This window comes from Ovis canadensis, chromosome 7, assembly GCF_042477335.2.
Source record: "Ovis canadensis isolate MfBH-ARS-UI-01 breed Bighorn chromosome 7, ARS-UI_OviCan_v2, whole genome shotgun sequence".
In the NCBI taxonomy this organism is placed as follows: Eukaryota; Metazoa; Chordata; class Mammalia; order Artiodactyla; family Bovidae; genus Ovis; species Ovis canadensis.
This window is the reverse complement of record NC_091251.1, coordinates 57,436,168-57,450,471: the sequence shown is the minus strand read 5'-3', so window position 1 is coordinate 57,450,471 and position 14,304 is coordinate 57,436,168. Positions and strand designations below refer to the sequence as shown.

The 14,304-nt window shown below is 43.7% G+C and overlaps 1 protein-coding gene and 1 pseudogene across 31 annotated transcripts in view; both read left to right on the top strand.

The window, feature by feature from the left end:
• The window catches only part of TPM1 (tropomyosin 1), a 29,765-nt gene that overhangs the window by 12,411 nt on the left and 3,050 nt on the right, over positions 1-14,304 (top strand). For 7 of the 31 annotated variants that reach the window (XM_069596267.1, XM_069596269.1, XM_069596283.1 and 4 more), the window contains 6 exons: positions 2,646-2,779; positions 5,280-5,397; positions 6,549-6,619; positions 7,401-7,476; positions 7,937-7,999; positions 8,274-8,343. In XM_069596267.1, the coding sequence (XP_069452368.1) occupies positions 2,646-2,779; positions 5,280-5,397; positions 6,549-6,619; positions 7,401-7,476; positions 7,937-7,999; positions 8,274-8,343 (532 nt within the window). Of the gene's footprint in view, positions 1-2,645; positions 2,780-5,279; positions 5,398-6,548; positions 6,620-6,876; positions 6,953-7,400; positions 7,477-7,936; positions 8,000-8,273; positions 8,344-9,772; positions 9,856-11,400; positions 11,602-14,304 lie in introns of those variants that run through there. The other 24 variants (XM_069596272.1, XM_069596276.1, XM_069596281.1 and 21 more) reach the window with 7 other exon arrangements.
• Positions 327-842, top strand: LOC138443608 (cytochrome b-c1 complex subunit 7 pseudogene; annotated as a pseudogene).

Sequence of the window (14,304 nt, the reverse complement as noted above, 5' to 3'; positions counted from 1 at the left end):
ACGCCCCAGGTACATGGGAGCCTGGGGACCCAGAGTGGCCTGTCACCTGAAAGATCCTTTCCCCGGAGCATAAACAGTCTCCTTTTTGTGAGTACAAAGTCCTTGAGGTCAGGGCCCAGATTGAAAACAGAGCTGGAAACTTCTAGTGTGGTGGCTACAGAAATTGTTTTGAAAATCTTGTTGACGTTTCTCTGGCCACAGCACCTATAACAAGCATATTTAATAAAGAGGGAAAAAATACTTTTGAGTACGTGACCTAGACACTCTACTGATTTTTTTTCTTGGTGGTATTTTAGGGGGAGGGTTTGTTTTACTCTTCATTTTAGTTTTCAGCTTTCAGAATTGCTTGCTTGTCCTCCCACCCCAGTTCATAAAAGGAATAGAATTTTCCTTCTATCTCAGGTCAACATGGCAAGCAGGCCAGCCATTTCAGCATCAAGCAGGTGGAGCTGGAGGGTATTCGATGGTATGCAAGGCTACTGGGTTCCATAAACTGGGCTTAATGCCAGATGATACAATATATGAGAATGATGATGTAAAAGAAGCCATAAGAAGGCTTCCTGAGAACCTTTATAATGACAGAGGGTTTTGCATTAAGAGAGCGCTGGACCTGAGCATGAGGCAGCAGATCCTGCCTGAAGAGCAGTGGACAAAATATGAGGCAGATAAATTCTACCTTGAACCATATCTAAAAGAGGTTATTCAGGAAAGAAAAGAGAGAGTAAAATGGGCAAAGAAATAATTTAGTAGTCTAAATCTGTGGATACAGCTTTCTCAAGCATTTTTATGAAGTTGGTTAAACCTGAAATGTACAATGTAGAACTATTTGGGCTGTAAATGTATTGCTTTAAATAAATATTATAATTATTGTAGGGGGGAGGGGGAAAGGAATAGAATTTTCCTGGAACTGGAAAATACAGAAATCTGACCTGACCCAAAGATACGCCCTTAATGTATACCTTCTTCCAGTTTTTGTGTTTTTTTTTTTTAAATACAGGGCTAAAAACTTTTAAAAGTTCCCGTACTTAAGAAATGTGTTATCCATATTACCCTCATTCCTCCCCCGCCCCAGCCCCCCAAAAAACACCAACATTCACTGGCCATTGAGACCTGGTGGGGCCCATTACACTCTGTGCATCTATAATGACTGACTTTGTGGGTGGATACAGTTGTAAAATGACCTTGGATTCATTTCACATTTCCCCCTACTCCCTGCCTCCATCAGCCAGTCGTTACTAAGTAGTTAATTTTTGACAAAATAAAAGTGTATTTGAATGTTTTTATAGAGTCCTTCACCGTGGTTGGAGATGCCCTAATCACCTCTCTTTCCCAGAGAGAACTTGGCTTTTAAAATTTTGCAAATCTAGATGAGCAGAGAGCAGAGTGTTCTCATGTTCCTTTAGTTCAAGGCTGTGATCGAAGACTCTCACTACTTGTGCATTTCAAGCCCACGTACCATGGGTCCAGAACTCAGAAAGCTGCTTTTGTTTAAGTTGTTTTTGCTTATTTTATTCAGTAGCCATTTAGTGAGCCCATACTCCGTATAGAGAATCATGATTCCTTGCACATAAGAAGGAATGTGAGTAAGGAAGACAGCACTGTAGGTAGAGAGCCAGCATCGTCCCTAAGTGCAGGTCATAATTTTTAGAAAACTCCCAAGTGTCCTGAAAATCCTGTCATTCCAGGATAAGCACACATTCAAAGTAGATGAGGAAATGCTACCAGATTAGCAAATTCCATCTTTCACTTTCATGCGTAATATTTAAACAGCCACCAATACAAGTGTATGTAATGGACCCAGCCAGTCTTGCAAGTGTCCTGAGGCTCACAGTAACAAATGCTTATAACTGTAGGTAAACATCACATCCCCCAAAAAGGAGCATATTTCAGAGATAGATACCAAGTAAAAACAGTATCTGTACTGCTTTTCTTCTAAGGAGCTTGAAACTCTTCTTGTAGCAACCCTGACTTGTGAGAAATGCCTGTAGGCTTAGGTCACAGACGCTTGGGAAATTTGTCTTGGCACTATTCCAGTGTGACCTGTTATCCTCAAGAGTTGCTGAAGGGCACAGGGGCTTACTGGGTTTTGTTGTGTCTCTGTATGGTTTTATATTTTAGAACCACTGAACTTAAAAATCTTTTAGTTCCTAAAATATTTAATAAAGCCCCTTTGAGAATGTGATCAGAAGAAAGGAGAATTGAGACTCCTGAGTCAGAGTTCTCGCCGAGCTCCTCTCATCTTGTGTGACGGAGCCTGGGTCAGTCCTGTCGCCTCTATCCACACCTCAGCCCCCACAGTGTGAGGTGGCTGGGATGAAGCTCCCCTCTGACAGTCAGGTAAGCCAGCATGTTGAAATCTGTGGTAGAAAGGAACCAAATGAGAAAGTGTTGCTGACGGTCCCTCTGTCCCACGAGGATGATGTATGTGGATTTGCATATACCCCAAGGTAGACACCCACTGGATAAATCAATGGGTGAACATATCCAACAACTCCAGAGTTGACCACGGCTTGTAGCAGACTTTAGGGTAGCTCACCACAAAGCCAGGCTTCCTTGTTGAACCAATGTTTCAGTCTAGCCCCTCTTGAAGGCACTACCCTCACATCCTCTCCAACGCTAAAACACCTCTCATTCTCTCTGCCCAGGCTGAAGCCGACGTAGCTTCTCTAAACAGACGCATCCAGCTGGTTGAGGAAGAGTTGGATCGTGCCCAGGAGCGTCTGGCAACAGCTCTGCAGAAGCTGGAGGAGGCCGAGAAGGCAGCAGATGAAAGTGAGAGGTGAGGCCTCCTCATCCAGCCCACCTGTTAGCACAACCTTTCCTCCTGATGGAACCAGAGGGCTCTCTGATCTTGGGTGTCTGAGGATTTCACAGTACCTTGGTGCCATTTCCTCACTTGATCCAGGTGTAACTACTGGTTTTATTTGTTAACACTAGTGGAACACTTTTGTTTTAAATCTCAAGGTTGCAAAGAAGAAAAAGACTCTGTTCCTGCCCTCCTAGAGCCCACCACCCAGCAAGGGAGATGGATGTATAAACGGGAGGTTCTAGGGGTGTGATTTGGTTCTTTCATTCCTGCTGACCATGGAGCAATTCTGCATTTTGTTTAAAAGATAACTTTATGTTAAAATACACCAAGAAGGCTTAGGCTGAGGTAAATAAATTATGGGCTGTCAGTTGTCAAATAGCCCAACAAATGAGTGAAAGAGAAAGCACAGATGAAACAGAAATATAATCCACAAAAGTAAGTTGTGTTGGACTTAGTAAAGCTGGTAAGACATGTGTGCACGAGTAAATACAGTCAGATCTTCATGTCCTCTGAGCCCACTCCCCCTGTAACCTGGCTCTCCCTGACTTATGACCCCAAGATCCAGCCATGTGGTGGTAAAGAAAGACCAGGGCCATATCAGCCATCATGTTATTCCAGCAGGCATTTCTCTCATGCTCAGCTGCTCAGATTAATGTACTCCTGTTGCTTGGAAGCACTCCAAGAAAGACTCCATAAGACTGGAGAGAGTTCTGTCCTTAGATGAGGAAGCAGGGTAGTCTCAGACGCTGGCAGTGTGTATCTGTGCTATGACCTGTGAGGTACATGCAGTTGATCATTTTGTCCCTTTCTCCATTTTTGAGGTATATTTCTGCTCCCTGCCACCATGGGAAAAGGGTGATTTCAGACTTTAGGATTAAAAAAGCTCGTTAGCTGAAGTTTTTCAGCTCGTTATTCACCGTTGTATGTTGTCTCTTTTCTAACTAAGAGTTTTGGAGTTTTTAAAGATGACTTACCATCTCTTACGGTATACACATAACCAGTGGTTTTGTGGCTGGCTTCTTCCTTAAATACACTTGTTAGTGAACCTGAAAGGCAATTTGGGAACGTTGAACTTTATAGTAAAAAAATATTTTGGAAATCACTACTCCAGTCCCCTGATTTTTACAAATGAGAAAACTAGGGTTCAGAGACAGGTGTGGCCTGCCTGAACTCTTAAAAAGAATATATGGCCGAGCCAGGATTCCAGTCTCCTGAGATATATTGTAGTCTTTACTTTCTAAAAATAGATTTAATGGGTTTAATAAGTTTGCCCCTTCAGTTCCTATTTGCAGCACCCAATATTCTTTGAAATACCAGACCAACTCAGCAGTGGCCAGCAGTAAAGTTCAGACCTTCAGAGTTGAAAAATTCAGGTTCTCTGAGCATTCCATCTTGCAATGGCAATGTAGTCTTTATTTTTTAATTGATTATCTTACTTAGATTTTGATAAATGAATCCCATTTTCACATAACTTTATATAAATGCAGCATATCATACATCAGTTAACAGTTTCCATAACTTAGGCCAGGCTGAAGGATCCACACATCCACATCAACACAGAAGATGGTGTTGGTCTTGGCTCTCAACCCCTCCACTGTAAAAGCATCATTATAGGCAAAACTCAGTTTCTTCTCCAAACTCGTCCCACATGAAACTGCCATTTTTATGGGTCTTATCGGAGAAGGCAATGGTACCCTACTCCAGTACTCTTGCCTGGAAAAACTCATGAGCCTGGTGGGCTGCAGTCCCTGGGGTCGCAAAGAGTCGGAGACAACTGAGCGACTTCACTTTCACTTTTCAATTTCATGCATTGGAGAAGGAAATGGCAACCCACTCCAGTGTTCTTGCCTGGAGTATCCCAGGGACAGAGGAGCCTGGTGGGCTGCCGTCTATGGGGTCACACAGAGTCAGACACAACTGAAGCGACTCAGCAGCAGCAGCAGCAGCATGGTCAGATAACCAGCAGTTTCATTTGGTTCAATCTAATAGTTACATTTGTGGCTAAAGGGGTAAGAACAGCTACTTTCTTTGTGGGAAGAAAGTACACAAAGGTAAATTTGCTTTTGTTCCAACCTTGGTCCATTTCCAGGCTGAGGCTTCCCACTGGAAAAGGGAAGAAGTCCCATTATTTATACAGCAAGTAAAGCATGTTGGTTTTTCTGATTCCACCCCTTCCAGATTCAAAAAATAAAAAGGACCATGCCATGGTGCCTTTCATTTAACATGAGCTGCCTGGACAGCGTCAGCAGCACCAAAAGTGTAAGCTTTCCTTCACAATAAACAGAGAGAGGGAAGTGGATGTCTTTTCCTGCCTTCGGCTCTGGAAAGTCTCACTTCGTGGCTTGGAAGGTGAAAGTAGCTATGTTTCAGTCTGTCAGTCACGCTGAACCTCACAAACCATGGCTGTGCAATGGGAGTTCATGGAAGGCACCTCTAAATCTTGGCTTTTCCTGCCAATCTTCCTTTTCAGAGGCATGAAAGTCATTGAGAGCCGAGCCCAAAAGGATGAGGAGAAAATGGAGATTCAGGAGATCCAGCTGAAAGAGGCCAAGCACATTGCTGAGGATGCCGACCGCAAGTATGAAGAGGTCAGATCCTGGAGCTCAAGGCCTCATGGGTCTCCAGCCATGGCCCAGAAGCAGGGACTGGGGGAGCAATGAAACCATCTGCTTCCTTAGCAGAAATGGGTGTTTTTGAGAAGGAGATTTCCTTTGTCCCCAGAAGATGGTTCTTAATTTTGATCCTACTAGGTAGTCATTCGCACTGGGAAAGACCAGGGCTTCTGTTGTCCCCCACCCTCAAAGGCTAGGACAAAAGATCTTTGGCCAGACAGCAGGGAAGGTTGGGTCTCTTATGTTTTGTGAAAGGAGCCTCTCATTCTGTTACCATAGAAGCAGTTATCCCTAGTGAGATCCACCTGGTGCAACCCAGTTTAGGCAGGGCAGAGACGCAGACCACACATTTGCTCCCTGGATTCATGGGGGCACCTCTCAGTCTGTCCTCTCCCCTCACGATTCATAGGTGAGTCACCTCCTGGTCGTGTCCCCATGAAAGCACCCTTCTGTGTTAAGAGCCCACATGACTCTTTATGGTTTTAGTTTTCCCTTTAGCTCTCCTGAAACACCACTGACTTCATCATCATCATCCTCTCCAGGTTACTCTATGCTCACTAATTCTGAAATGCTTCATAGGATCCCTTCTTCCTGGTCCTTTCTTTCTTTGACCCCATTAATCATCTTACCAACTTCTCATGTTAGCTTTTCTTGCTATTTCTGTTTGCATTTTTAACCTCCTCCACCAAAAGAAAGTGGAGGTACAGAGCTCTAAATTGATGAAGTTCTTTTAGGGTTATTTTCAGTCTTGCCTTGCAGCTCCCACCTTTTCAGCATAAAAGGCATCGTGTCTCATCATCCTGCTATTTCAGAGACGGTGAATTTCATCTCCCCCTCCTTCCACAGCTGGTCTGGCTGCTGTGTAATTATACAGGCTTCACTTGGGTCAGACTTCAAATGTGCCTGCCTACTCATAGCTGACCATTCTGGATCTTTGTGAGCAGATGGCCTCCTCTCCATGGGCATTCCTGGTGGAGAGTTGCTTCCCCTCCAGTCCACAAGAGAGAGGATCATCTTGTTTGTAGGCAAGAACTCCCAGGGGCTAAGTCTAGCCCCTGACACACACACAGCATACTCAGAGCTTGGAAGCCCCATGGTGTGTGTGTTCTGTGTTTGTCCTGCTGCAGGTGGCCCGTAAGCTGGTCATCATTGAGAGTGACCTGGAGCGTGCAGAGGAGCGGGCTGAGCTCTCAGAAGGGTAAGCGGGCCTGGCGCCAGGAGGCCCTGTGTGGGGTGCTGCGGAGCAGTGACTAAACAGCATGGCCTTCTGGCAGCTGCACATTTACCCGTTTCAGCTCCGGGTTCCTCCTGTGCTCATTCGACATGGATGAGCCGCGAGTTTGGAACGTGGAGGACTTGTGTGGGGTGTCTGTGTATGAATGCGGTATCACTGCATGCCTTACCTGCACACTGATTTTGAGAATGGCCTTGTGCATTTCCTGTGTCCACTAACAGCCAAGTTCGACAGCTGGAAGAACAATTAAGAATAATGGATCAGACCTTGAAAGCATTAATGGCTGCAGAGGATAAGGTACTGATGGCTCATGTATGGGTTTTAGGTTTAACTGCAACCCAGGCGTCTTTCAGCTTCCAATGCCTACTGGTCCGTTTTTATAACGACTGCACCTTCACTACACCCTCTGCTACCTTATATCTTGCTTTAAGTGCTTTCTTTGGGTCCTTTATACTCTTTTGTTTTTCCTTCATAAATGCTCTTTGGTGCAGCCAAAAAAGAAGCCAAATCATCACACTTTGAAGTTGTCGAATTTTGTCTCCCCACCTTTCTGCTCTGGAAGGAACGTCTGGCGCAGTGTCCATGGTGAAATTGGACATCTCAGCCCCTGATGGTTTGGCTTCTTTAAGGCAGCCCTTTGTTCTCTAGGACTCGGTTTTCATTTTTTTCCCGTCCCTCTCCTTTTTCTCTTCCTCCTTCCTCTGGCCTGTCTCCCACCCTTTCTACCTCTGATCGAAAACATTAGCAAATGTGCCGAGCTTGAAGAAGAGTTGAAAACTGTGACGAACAACTTGAAATCACTGGAGGCTCAGGCTGAGAAGGTAGGCCAGGAGCACCGTGTGGGGGAGAGGCATCGTTTAAGAGCTACTCAAGAGACACCCCCTTTTCCCTTCTGAGGCCCTGCCAGGCAGAGGAATAGTCCATTGGACACTTTAGCCAGAGGCCTCATTTTGAGGCGATTTCCTGATGGTTATTGATACCAGATTCTTTTTTTTTTTTTTCCAATGGAAAATCCATTTTGTGTTGAGTATGTGAGTCATCCATAACAATTTAATTTAAACGAAGTGCCGAATGGATAAGTGATCTTGTTCCTATCCCATGTAAAACAATAGGCAGGAAAACGGAGACCGCATTGTGGCGTGCCATTTGATCCCAGAGGCTCCATTACCTCCTGAGAGATGCTCAACATCTGTTGGCTGGGCTGGCACTTTCTTTGTATTAGAAGACACGAGTATAGGGTGAGCTGTGGCCTGACATCTGGAACATTCTTTCTGATTACAGTACTCGCAGAAGGAAGACAAATACGAGGAAGAGATCAAGGTCCTTTCTGACAAGCTGAAGGAGGTAATATTAGGGGTGATTTGAACAAAGCCAACTGGATTGAGTTTGTCTCTGTGGAGCTGAGTGATTTTTCATTTTAATGTTACAATGATCCAGAAATATTCCAGGGTGGGCTTGGAGAGCCAGCCACCTCTCACCGTGGTGATTCACTGGTGTGTGGTTTCAGGCCACTTTGTGGGTGCCAGGCTTGACTTTCATTTTCTGGTTTCCCTATCTTTGTAGCTATTGGCCACCTAAAACTTCCCAATTTTGATTGAAATAAATTGAATTATTGCAGGCTGAGACTCGGGCTGAGTTTGCAGAGAGGTCAGTAACTAAATTGGAGAAAAGCATTGATGACTTGGAAGGTAAGATCTTAAGTCTTGTTTCTAACTTAGTCCTTATGGCTGAATACTGACGTGGCAAAGTGACTTTCCAGTCATGGCATCCTCCTTGACACACTCCTTTGCTCTTGCACATTTTTCTGGTCTGCCCTTCAGAGTTCTGTGGCTCTTAAGCTCTCTGCTCGCCAGATGACCGCTAGCCACTGGACGGGGCCCGTCTTCTTTTTGTAACAGCAGATGCCAAGTGGCTCTACTGCACACTCTTAGAAGTGTGGCTGGTTTATTTTTTACTGTGAGTGAGGCGGTTGTAGGTGAGAATGACTGGTGTGTTTTCTGTCTTCAGTGATACCTTCTTATTGTCAGAATGGTAAGGATTTGGTTTTTAGGCACAACTTAATCTTTCCCCAAGTGTGAATTCAATGTAAGGGCTTGAGTTTATTTTTCTAAGTTACTAATCATCTTGGCATATGCTCTGTGCCCTGAAAGGGGGCTTGGAGGGTAACAGGACATTATTGCACTTGGACATTATACGTAAGCATTTCTTCACTAAGATATTTAGGTTTTATTTTGGTAACACCCTCTCTGTCTCTCAGAAATTCCAAATGTTGAGCTCCGAGGCTGTGAAAAAAGAAAGAAAAAATATGTAAAATATATACATCAAAGGTGGAGAGGGCTAGAGGAGGAATTGGGGGTTGGTTCAGATGATAACCAAGCTGGTGGGAAAGAGAAAATGACACGTGGTGGCAAAACAGTCTGCAAAGTGCAGCAAGGTGTGACACCCTCATCACAGGAAAACTGCAGTATAGACTTGGCATAGTGACACTGTAAGAAGCGTGGCTCTCCTCATTCTCCAAGCCTCCTGGACCAGTGAAGGAAGCTTGAGTGGGAAGGCCACAAGGGATATTATGGATAGCACCAAGAAATCCATTTCCCACTGGTCAGGAAGTCAGTGGTTTGAAGGTGGAGCCAGATAAGGATTACAGACTGTAGTCACAAATTGTTCCTCCAAAACAATGCCCGTGGCTATTTTTTCCACTGTTTATAGTTGCAGGTGGCTGACTACTCCAGTGTAGTTAAATTATAGCTCTATAAAAGAAAAGCTGTCCTATTGCTCCTCCCCCAACCAGGAGATAGCCTTCCGTGGTTTTGTTTAGGGTTTTAACATGGTTTACCGGTATACCTACCATATTTGTTACGATTTTCATATTGAGTTTCTTGTTTTATTTTCTAATGGGTTTTGTTCTTTCTGTTTTTGTTTCAATTTTATTAAAAAACAAAACAAAACAAAACGCACGTCTCCTGCATTGGCCACCTGCTGCGGCATCACTTCCTTCATGCATTGCCCTTTTCTTGCTGCTGTGTCGGGATGGTGTCCCTGCCACCCTCATTCACCTTCCATCTCTTGATCACTCTCCATGTCCTTGCACCTCTGCCTTCCACTTCCTGGTCATAGACGAGCTGTACGCTCAGAAACTGAAGTACAAAGCCATCAGCGAGGAGCTGGACCACGCTCTCAACGACATGACTTCCATGTAAATGTTCAGCCACCCTGCCTGCTCACATCCGTGCCCTCATGCTAATATGATCAGTTCGCCACCACTCCCTCTTGTATCTCCAGAATCTCCACCTTTACACCTTTCTGCTCACTCTCTTTGCACAATCTAGGATAGTCATTGTTTGTTTGGGTTTTTTTCACATTCTACTAGTATACAACCCAAGTAGATTGTCTATGCAAACCGTCCTCCTTTCAGAATCCATTCATTTCACATTGTCTCAACTAGATCGTTCCCACCATGCAGTGAACTGGCGTATAAGTGACTTGGGCACTATACTTGTAGGAACGTAAACTAGGCTTAAGTAAAATCAGTAGGCCATGCAGTGTGCAAGAATTGCCCAAGAAATAGCAAAAGTCAGTTTCCTGTGATTCAATTAAATATAATGTGAACATTTTTTCTAAAAAAATACAAATTTAAGGAACCCTACAACCTCAGATGACTGAGGCTCTGCGAGGAGGGAAATTGATCCAGAACAGCATAAAGGATGTTGCTGTAAAACATTACATCTTTGTTTTAAGAATTTTAGACAAAAATGAACCTTCTGCTGAGTAGCCAAGCCCTTTAATTTTCTGTTTATGTAAAAAGAATTAACATGCAAACACTACAACCTGTGTCAAAGAAATGGGACAGAAAGCATAGATTGTGTGCTCTTAAGCACATCATGTATTCTTTAGGAGGGGTTTAAGTTTCTGTTTATATAGAAAGTAATATACAAATACCACAACCTGTGTGAAAGAAATGGGGCAGAAAGCACAGATTGTGTGATATGAGTTTGAGGGTTAATGGCCCAGCTTTTACTACTGCTGGGCAGTGGAGTAAATAGTCTTAATCTCACAAGAACCTGGAGCATACACAACTAACTTTCATATTGCTAACCAAGCCTGAACGTTGAACCGGTTCTGCCCCCACTAAATTCTAACTTGGAGTGTTTCACAGAGGCTTCCTTTTAATCTCACAAGATGGCACTGAATTCCACATAAGCTGGAAATTTCGCTTTCCAGGCCCACCTGTCATTCCTTTACCCATGCAGAAAAATGGTAGCCTGAAGAGTGTTGGCATGTGCCTGCTGCCTTACACACGATAGAATCATCATGCCACCCCCGGAGACGTGACTGTTACCATGGAGACTGGAGAAAATTGCATCCTCTCTCCGCTCATTTATAAATGAGGGGGTCAGCAGATCATCTGTCTCTGATTGCTAAAATGTGGTGATTCTATGAGGAAAGCTTGCAGCATCACGGTTGGTTATGTACTCTGAAAGGTGGGCTAAGCTTAAAATCTGTTTCTGAGTTCCATTCACTGGTCTTACAATGGCCCCTCCCGCAGAAGAGGCTGGGGCTGGCCGCGGGCCCAGGCCCTGGTAGGCAAGGGTTCACATCCTGCCGCAGGTGTGCCTGGCAGCAGGATTTGCATGTCTGCTCCTCACCTGTGTTTCGAGCGCTGCTCTCATCTGTTCGTTTAGCTTCCCTGTTTTCTGTTGTGCCACTTTTTTTTTCTGTTTCTCCCACCTTTTCTTTTCATGCAGATAAGTTTCTTTGCTTCACTTCTCCCAAGACCCCTTCATCGAGCTGGATGTCCCACCTCTCTGAGCTCTGCAGTCTGTCTGTTCTCCAGCTGACCCTGATTCTTTCTTTTCACATCCTGCCTTAGGGCCAGGTACACACTGTGCTTCCTGTTGTACAGAAGCTCCTCATTTCAGTGTAAAATAAACACTATGTAAGCTGTTTCTGTTTGCTATTCTTTTTACTTCTTATTTATTGATATTTTAGTTTAAACGCTGAATAAAACCACAAATCTGCTTCACACACAGGAGGGTTAATTTTTGGCTGCTGCTTTGCTCTTTTTTCCCCTATTCTGAACATCATTCATTAATATCAACAGTCTCTAAAGCGGTAGTTCCTTGTGGAACTTTTTCAAAATACACATGCCTGCGTCCTTCTCTGGGGTTTTGGTTTGCAAAGGTTAGGGTTAGGTCCAGGCAGCAGTGTTTTTTAGGGATTGGGATTGTACTGGTGTATGAAACAGGTTGAGAACCTCCACACAGGAGATGTTGCTTGTTTAAGCCAGAAGGTCTGCCTTGAGCGGGCCCTTCGTGTGCAGTTGTTGAGTTTGGTATGTGGTGAGCCTGCTGTGTTGGTATTTAGATGGTCCTGCTTGAGAGTGGGTAGCTAACTAAGGAAAGGCTGCCAACCCACACTGCTAGAATATCTGAAAAGATGAAAAGGATGTGGATACAAAAACAATGTAAGTTGAGATCATTATTGATCATCCTTTTACAGTACAAAGAAAAGTATATTCATTCCTCAGCCACCTTCATTTTGATCATGAAATGACATTCTTAGATTTTAGGAACATATGAGTATGTTCAAGTCAAGATTTATTTTTTTGCTCTTAAGCACATCATGTATTCTTAGGAGGGGTTATACTTATATAATCTTTGTGATAACTTTTTTAAATTTGTGAATATTTTTAAAGCATAGCTATTAAAGTTGGGTTTTTTTTTATCCCCTAAAAATAGTAGAAATTGTTCAGTTATGGTCTATTTTATCAGTTATATTTATAAATTAAAGAATAGCATTTAAATGATTTTTTTTAAAACACATCACAAAATTAGAACTTTAAAATGATGTGGAGTTTTCTCTCTTAATGCCCAACACTTCTCATCCTCAACAATCTGGCTATATTTCTCCTGTGTTTTAAATGTGGGTGATTGTTATCTATGTATAGTTTTTCTGAGCCTAAGTACTTATATATCCCTATGTTCAAATAAATTTCAGGAAACTGAAAATGTCAGTCACTCTACAAAGACTTCAGAATAGAGTAAAAGTACTCCTTTTAAGAGGGGTGTGAATTTAGTAGTGGTATAATAGACTTTTAAAAATTTATAATCTAGACAGTCTCTCTTCCTTGAGAGTGTCAGGACTTCCGTAATTTCTTTTCTTTTCCTAAGGCTGCTTAGGCCTGCTTTTGACTGATTTCTGCTTTGTTCTTTTAAAATTCAGAGTAATAAAAGTGGGCCCTTCTCTGAGTGGGCCCTTCTCCTGCCATAGAAAGAAATGACAAGTCTGAAAGTTGTGCTGAGCAGATGTTTAGTTAATTCTGGAGGCACATCAGTTTTTTGGGAACCATTCCAGAGACTCTTACACTTTCTCTAGGTATATTCTACAGGGGAAAATGGGAAACCGATGGACTGCAAAGGCAAATCTGGAATAGCCCAAGGACTTCCCTGGCAGTCAGTGCAGGGCGTCCAGGTTCAGTCCTTGGTCGGGAAACTAATATCACACATGCCACAGGGTTTAGCCAAATTTAAAAAAAAAACAATCTGAAACAGCCCAAGAAGGTATGGGCACACAAGAGGATGACTAGCTAGTTGATTTTATCAGGAAATTGTTGGGGCCCAGGCTTCTAGCTCAGAGGATCATGCCATCATAGAGGCAGCTGCTGCAATAGGCTTGGTTGGACCAAACCCCAAAAGCGTTGCTTGGCAGTTGATGTCCCAGATATTGGGGAGGCAGAACAGGAGGGAAAAATATTTTCAAACATATAATCCTCCCAGGCCCCACAAGCATACCAGTTCTGTGGTAGCCAGAGTAGAGCAGGTCCAAATGAGGCCGTGAGGATACTGTCATTTAAACTGCACTCACATCGACCCTCTGGGTTCTCTGGGGTTTCTGCAGAGTTCTTTCATCCCAGCTTGACTGTACGTTGGTTCAGGAAGCTAAGACATCTACATGCCCATGGTGATGTCTCCCACGTGAGAGTGTGAATGTGCTGCTGCTAGTGGGGTTAAAATTTTGCAGCCCCCAAACATGCAGGACATCATGAAAGGTAGGGAGGATGTGGTCAGGAGATCAACTGGAAATGTTCTTGTTCTCAGTGAGCTGGCCGTCTTGTAGGAAGATAGATGAGTGAAGCAGGTCTGACCTAACAGATGGTGTCCATTTAGAGTCCATGAGGAATAGGGACAGTAATTCTGATTGGGAGCTGCCTGGAGAAGATGACATTTGACTGGAGTTTTGCATATTTAGAACATTTGGATCAGCAAAAAAGACAAGGTGGAGATATTCCAAGCTAAAAAATACAATGAATATAAGGTATTCCTCATCTCCTACCATATGTGAAAGTGAAAGTGTTCGCTGGCTAGTTGTGTCCGACTCTTTGTGACCACGGATTCTAGCCTTCCCGGCTCCTCTGTCCATGGAATTCTCCAGGCAAGAACACTGCAGTGGGTTGCTATTTCCTATTCCAGGGGATCTTCCTTACCCAGGGATCAAACCCAGTTCTGCACTGCAGGCAGATTCTTCATACATGAAAGAACATTAAAATGAGGACTAATTGATTTCCCAGCAAACCTGGGAACTAGAAACTGAACATTTTTATTCTCCCCAGGTGTAGGATTGTCAGCTCTTCAGGATCATTGAGTTAGAGT